At 36.6% G+C, this 7,622-nt stretch overlaps 1 protein-coding gene across 3 annotated transcripts in view; it reads left to right on the top strand.

Annotated features, from left to right (window-relative positions):
• The first annotated feature begins 242 nt into the window (after positions 1-242).
• ctnnal1 (catenin (cadherin-associated protein), alpha-like 1) overlaps positions 243-7,622 on the top strand; it is a 64,069-nt gene continuing 56,689 nt past the window's right edge. For all 3 annotated transcript variants that reach the window (XM_016515153.1, XM_016515160.1, XM_016515145.1), the window contains exon 1: positions 243-627. In XM_016515153.1, coding sequence (XP_016370639.1) covers positions 532-627 — 96 coding nt within the window. In that variant the 5' untranslated portion in view covers positions 243-531. The remainder of the gene's footprint in view (positions 628-7,622) is intronic.

Here is a 7,622-nt window from a genome sequence, read left to right as displayed (position 1 = left end):
TAATATTATTATAATTTTGTCCACTTTTGAGTACACTATACGACTAACGTGAACAGATGTGTTCTAAGAGCTGCAAGATAATGCCTAATAACATGAATAAATGAAAAAGAAACAAAAATGTGAAGGTAAAAGTGAAAAGAGCAAAAACAGTTATGAACAGAAAGTCAAAATGAAAAGCTTAGTGAGACAGAGACACTCTGTCCCTCATATTGTGGAAAGCAAAGACATATTGTGCTGCTTGCGCGCAGTCTGCTTCTGATCTCTCTCTCTCTCTCTCTCTCTCGCTCTCGGATACCGACTCGCCGGTGGCTGCAGCAGTCAGTCCTGTGGTTGTAGTTTGGTATATATTGCGTGAAACACATGAACAGTCCTTCACTCAGAAGCGAGCGCGCGTGGATTATAGTGGAGAAGACACGGAGGGATCGCTCGCATCGCGTGCTTTTAAACTAATCCAAACGCGCTCGCTGCATCGAGAGACTCCCAGCAAACTCAGTGTTGTCGTGAGCACTCGTGGGGGTCGGATCGGCGGGAATGGCTTCGTCTCCGTGCGGCGGTGGGAACTTTGATTGCGGGCTGGAGATCCAAACTCGCTCGGTGGAGCAAACACTCATCCCGCTCGTGTCTCAGGTGAGTCCGGATCAAAGAAACTCCTCGGCGGGGTCATTAATCCTTTAAAACCCACACCGACGATTAATGGACGAATGCGGGATTTGAAAATGCAAACAACTTTGCCGTATCATGTGTAAAGGTTAACTAGAACACTGTTTGAATCCTCAACTACAACACTTCACCATGGTAACCAGAGTTTCCGCCAAAATGCCATAGTTGCTACAGTATAGGAAATCAATATGGGAACTGTTTTGAAGTTTACGCAGTGTAAGAAGATTCTGTATATGTCTGTCATTTTGGTACATTTCTTTTATTTAGGTGGCAGTGGTGGCACAAATCGAGTTGCTTCAGTTTAATTAGTAATCTTTTTAATAATTATGGTATTTTGCAGGAAACTGTTGTTGCCATGGTAATTTAATGTCAGGGAAGTTTGTTTGCGTTCTACAGGATCATATGCTGAATAAGAACTGAAACTTTTTCAGGTTATTTGAGAGAATGTGCAAAGTTCTCCATTATTACACTGTCAAAAACGGTAAGGATTTTACTAAATTTGAGAGTAATTTATTATGATAAAAATACATCATGATTATGGTGATTATAACACAATGTCATGGCAATACACACACACACACACACACACACATATATATATATATATATATACATATACGTATACATTTTGGCAAATTGCTGGCTAATTTGTAAGAATGTGCACAGTTTCATTCGTACATTTTCCTCACAATCTGCTTACACCATACTGATTGTTCGGTTTAGGGGTGGACCTTCATGCTTTTTTTTTCTTCTAAAAATTGTGAATGAACCACATCATACTATTTAATATTATACTGTCACCTCATAAAATAATAATTTTCTCATTAGTTCAGGCTGATTATTATTTCCTTTGGCTGGAATTTTGTACCTTATTTACTTCTAATTGATTTTCTACCTGCAGGTGAAATTAAGCAATTTCATACACAAGCAAGAGTTGTGTGGTGATGAGTATTGCATGGCTGTGAGTTGGTCGTAGGCATGTAACTCAACAATTCTGTGTTTCCTGAAACCATAGTTCCAACAAACATTCGCAAACAGCATTGCAAAGTTGTGTGATTGGAACTACCGTCTTTGACCTGTGGTTAGAAGTTTCTTGCTAGTGTGATATGACGTAAGAGAAAACCCGATATTGAAACGCGTAAATAAAGCAAAAAAAAGAGAACACAATAGTAGTAGTCCTTAGATGCCATGTTTATTATTTGGAGCAATAATCTAACATGAAGTTGATCTGATTAATGATCTGAAGTTATTACTACACCACCTGCGTGACGTCATTAACGGCAGTTACATATTGTGGTTTGAACAACGGATGTGCGACAACGTAACAACAGTTTCAGTTGTGGCTAGCTAGTTAATTTCTCCAGTTATACATTATTCTACGGTAGTTAATCAGTGAGTTACATCATATGGGCAACGACAACACACTCTTATGGCACAACTATTTAACATTTTGGCGAATAGGTGGCTAATTTGTATAAATTAATAATCTAATTCATGCATTTTCATACAATCTGCTTATTCCCCATTGCTGGTTAGGTTCAGGGGTAGACCATCATGCTTATGTTTTTTCCAAAGAAACATACTTTTCCATATCAATCATATTGCCACCTCGTAAAATAGTTATGTTTTCTAATTAGATTGTGTTGGAAACGCACTTCGGAGCTATACTACAGAGAACAAAAACAGGCTCTTTTTTTGAAAATGCTGGATTGATAGAAGCAGCAGTGAAACATTCCAGTGCTCTTAAACACTGTAGTTGCTGCTATAGTCTAATCGTAACTTGCAGTCTATAGTTATTCACAGCTCACAGCTGCTGATATCCATTCCTCATTAAATAGCAGGATTCACCTAGGTGATGGTGACATAACTTCACATACCATGCGTGCTGTTCTGAAGCATCTGTGAGAAATCTGTTTCCATTTGATTTTCACATGCATAACTGTTATACGTTTAAAACCCTTCCAATGCATTTGGTTAGACAAGCCTTTTCAAATTTCTTTTTATTTCGCCGTTCTACCGCACAACCTTAGGGGAGATGAGTGGTTTGGAGAATGGATGTGCCATTCTAATTGAATTGCTAGTTAGTTTAGTGTTGTGATGGGAGATGATTGCTGAAATGTCTTTTGAGAGTCTTTTTGAAAGTTTGCTAGTTAGTGGTGCTCACTAGGACGGCTGATGGTAATGAGGCTAAAAGGTCAGTGTTAGAAGACATGCTAATCGCCCATTCAGTGGACTTCTTTCAGTGCTTTACAGATTCTGGACAATAGATTGTTAAAGTGGCCTTGGTCAGAGCCCTTTCCCCAACAACAGTTTTGTCAAGAACCTAATGCTTTTTCTGTAAATAATAATGATCAGATACAAATGTATAAGATGTTGTCTTGCCAGCAGCTGCCAAATTCCCTGTATGCACAAGTCTGGTATAGTTGCACAGTTGGGGTTCACTTTGAAATTGTTTCCAAAAATGAGGTGGTTGTTTGATTTGTTCTATGAGGAATTGAGCTGAATCAAAAACTGCAGAATAGCCAACATTAATTGTGTTCCATGATTTTTGAACGTGAAAGTGCCATTAATATCTGAGGCTATAAGACTGTGAAGGCCAGGAGGTTGAGTGCAGAGGTCAGATCCTGTGTGTCCTCTCTGGGGGGCTGAGTATGACAATGGGGTGGAAATGAAAGCTTCATGTTGGCGAGAAAGGGTTTTCAAAGCTTAGCCTATTTAATAGTGACTCATTTTCACAATTGTGATATTGAGCATCCTCACACACGGGCACACACACAGAGGCCTGATCTCCCCCGGTTATCCTCTCTGTTATCAGTCTTACTTTCACAACTGTGTAATTACTGCTGTTATCCTCTCAGGCCAAGATCAGTCTGTCTGCGTTTTTGCCTGTTGGCCCACTCAGGCCGCGTCATATTTGAGATCTTGACAATTGCTGAGAAGCTTCCTCTCTTTTTATTAAGCTGCAGATTCTATATTGCCATAATAATTGTCAATGATGGTCAATGTCATTTTTTGGTCTGGATATATTGATTTATTTAGAAATACATTAAGTCAAGTCAAGTCAAGTCACCTTTATTTATATAGCGCTTTTAACAATACAGATTGTGTCAAAGCAACTGAACAGCATTAATTAGGAAAATAGTGTGTCAATAATGCAAAATGACAATAGTAAACACTAATTTTCCAGTTAAAGACAGTTCATCATTGAATTCAGTGATGTCTTCATTCAGCTCAGTTCAGTTTAAATAGTATCTTTGCAATCATTTGCAATCAAGTCAACAATATCGCTGGAAATGAAGTGTCCCCAACTAAGCAAGCCAGAGGCATTAAATAACATTGTATTAATAACATTAAAATGCTATTCAGGCACACAAACACATCTTCAACGATGGGCATAATTTTAGTTTCTGAATTAAGTTATTTTAATAAAATTACATTTTTGATGGGTATTAAATCAACAATGTCAGAGTGATGATATCATAATGAAGAAAAAAGATTACAAGAATACAGTAAAGTAGTTTGCCATATTTTATTTTTAATTCCTTTTTATTAATTTATCATTAATACATTATTCCTTAAAAAATGTCTGGCAAAATAAAGTCATGTGGGGTGAACAAAATCCAGAACAATGTAGAAAAATTGTGATGTGACACTCCAAAAATGTAATGATATTTATTAAATAATAATGTAATAAATGTTTTTACCTTAAACATGTTTTAAGAATGTTTTTACTTTTCTGTTTAGGCTCACACTTTTTGAACTCACTGACTTTATAACTGCAATTGAGCCAAATAAAAACCACATAGAATAATCTTAATAGTTTCATAATATTTTCAGTTTCACTGTATGTGCAGTGGTCTTGGATTTTGAGCCAAAGCCAGGACAGGATTTATGAAATTATAAAGTCTTTGATCTGATCAGAATGCTTTTAAACTCCTGTGACAAGAAGGCTTGTTATTACATATTTGTGCTAGCCGTGTTCTTATTCTGCAGGACTAAGGGCTGTTTTCCAGAATAGATTTAAGCAATAATTGGCTGAAAATATTTTCTCTGCTTTAGTTCGTTAGATTGAGCCCTCGTGCTTTTGTAAGCTCTGTGCCATGCAATTTTGTGAACCCCTGAAAGGTGGTGGAAGTGAGAGATTTTTTTTGCATATTCAGTTAAGTACACAATTGAGCCAAAGTTACATTCCATATGCAAAGCCAACACTATTCCTTATGTCATAGAAAAGCATTTTTGTCAGGGCTACAAAGCTGTACTGTAAAAACATATCATATGTTCCCTGCATGGAAAACATAAAAACTGAGACACTGAGTTACTTGTAATCACAACAGAACTTCTGTTGGAGGAAATAGCATCACAATGAGCACTGTTAGGATGATAGATCAACTAAGCGTAGAAAGGTTAAACCTGGTGCCTCCTGTAGAGAAGGTGACAAGAAAGATGGATGAATGTGTGCTCAGTGTAAACTGCTTAGGATTACATGGCCAAATACCCTTCAGTGCCAGAACAAAGCAAGCTTCAGGTTCAGTATGCGTAAACTTATGTATGTGTGAAGGCATGTTCTCTGTGTTTACTTGGCTGTATGTAGTCCTTTGTGTTCCATGTGTTTGTTTAACCAATGGAGGTGTAAAAAAAGGAAGCCAGAACTGATAAGAGCCGTATTGTGAACAACAACCCCCATCCAGAATCTTCTGTAGCTGTAATTGTTCTAACATACCGTTCATACCATGGCAAATATAAGTGACTGTGCATTTTTATTTTATTTACTTGTGTTACAAGGTACAGTGGCCCCAAAAAAATATTCAGAAAAGATGCACTGTAAAAATGTATGACTGTCACTGCATTTGAAAATATCAAACCAAGTGGTATTTGAAAGTGTGAAAGTGAAGTGACGTGTGGCCAAGGGTCTCACATCAGTCGTAGTATTGAGCGTGGAAGAGCGCTGGTTATTCACTCCCCCCATCGACAATTCCTGCCGCACCTGAGACTCGAACCCGCAACCTTCGGGTTACAAGTCCGACTCTCTAACCATTAGGCGACTGTCCTCTAATGCAAAACATTTTACAAAACATTTTGTTAAAGGTTTTAAATCAGTAATTGTCTACCAGGGGGCCTCAGCAAACTTATAAGGGGCCATAGGATGACTAAATTATTTAAATGATGTTGTATTAAAAGCTATCAAACCTAATTCATTCATTCATTCATTCATTCATTCTAATTATAAAACGCATAAAATCAAGATCTAAAAAATAAGATCTACAAAATCTAAAAATATTTATTATAAATTCAATTCAATTCAAGTATATTTGTATAGCGCTTTTCACGATACAAATCGTTGCAAAGCAACTTTACAGCAAATTAAGTTTCTACAATATTTAGTGGTAGCTTATCAGTGGTGACTGTCTGCAGCCTTGGTCTGACGCAAGAAGCAAGTCATTTGTAATTTAAAAAAATTAATTAACCAAAATAATTGTGGTTAATTAATTTAATATATTGTCACTCCAAGTATCTGTTAAAAAGTTTTGTCATTTAACTATTATTTTATTAAAGAGCATATAGTTCTTAAAACTTGAGGAAGCCCAAAATAATTGTGGTTAATTAATTTAATATATTGTCACTCCAAGTATCTGTTAAAAAGTTTTGTCATTTAACTATTATTTTATTAAAGAGCATATAGTTCTTAAAACTTGAGGAAGCCCAAAATAATTGTGGTTAATTAATTTAATATATTGTCACTCCAAGTCTCAAGTCAAAAAGGATGACCCAGAACAACTGTTTTAAATGATACAACTGTGTAAGTATTTGGACCATGTTCATAGATAAAGGTGTAGTTAATCCAGGTTTTGTTCATATTATGAAAGACATTGAACCTCAGGGCTCCAGACTGCGACCAAATGACCATTTTTTTCTGCCGGTGCGACTAATTTTTATGAGCGGTCGCACTGGCGCGACCACCACATTGTCCAACTCGTAAGCGCTGCCATTTCTGTTGCATTTGAGAAACATCAAACGGCAAACTAAACGAAAGCGAAATTAAACCGCGCTACGTTTCAGCTGCGCAGCGCGGACCGTTTATCAGCTCGGACCACGACGCAAACAAACTTGCCCGAGCTCAGAACAGCTTTACTCGGGAGCCAAAGTTGATTTCGCGACACTGTTACTGCACAGATGCAACAGTGCTGCGAGATCCAGTGAGAAGCATTTGAATTCGCCGCACAATGATAAGGTTGCTGCGAGATCTAGTGAGAAGCATTCAAATTCTGCACAGAATTCTCTGTTATAAACAGCATTGACATGTGTCAGGAAACCAGAAGCAGTAACGCTAACTGTAACCATGGTGTTGTGTTAGAAATAGTCAAATGCATTACATCATTCATTTCAGGTTTTGTACAACCTTTTGAGAGAGAAATTCAAGCACTTTTCAGTGGCTTTCAAGCATTTCACACAACTATTTCCAGCACTGTAAAGCCCTAAAATGATCCAGTTTGAATGTTATTTTTAATGGGATGACCAAAATATACTTTGTGGTAAACAAACACTTATGTAAAATAAAATAAAAATACATCAAATCACAATTATAACCAGTAGACAGCAGCAGAGGAGCACTTACTGGCTTATTAGTCTTTCATTTCTACTTTTTCTCTATATTTTGAAATGATAAAATCACTCTTATAAAATATCAAATGATCAAGAAATCAGATTTTGTCAGAATTTTACACTTTTTTTGTGTATGAAGTAAGAAAAGTCACAAAGTGCCTTGAAAAGCAAACTTTTCTTCAACTTGCTACTAAATCACACATAATCACTGAAGTTGGTCAGTTCAATATACTAGAAGAATAATGGTACATTTAATAAGAGTGGAATAGCCTATATAAATTTTCTATATAAAAATTAAATTTTGCACCTGTTACTGTCGATAAAAAAAGTAAATTTTGTATGCATCTTAACTCAAGCTTAGT

Source organism: Sinocyclocheilus rhinocerous, unplaced genomic scaffold (assembly GCF_001515625.1).
Source record: "Sinocyclocheilus rhinocerous isolate Xijiao unplaced genomic scaffold, SAMN03320098_v1.1 scaffold492, whole genome shotgun sequence".
Classification (NCBI taxonomy): Eukaryota; Metazoa; Chordata; class Actinopteri; order Cypriniformes; family Cyprinidae; genus Sinocyclocheilus; species Sinocyclocheilus rhinocerous.
This window is presented reverse-complemented; position numbering and strand designations above follow the sequence as displayed.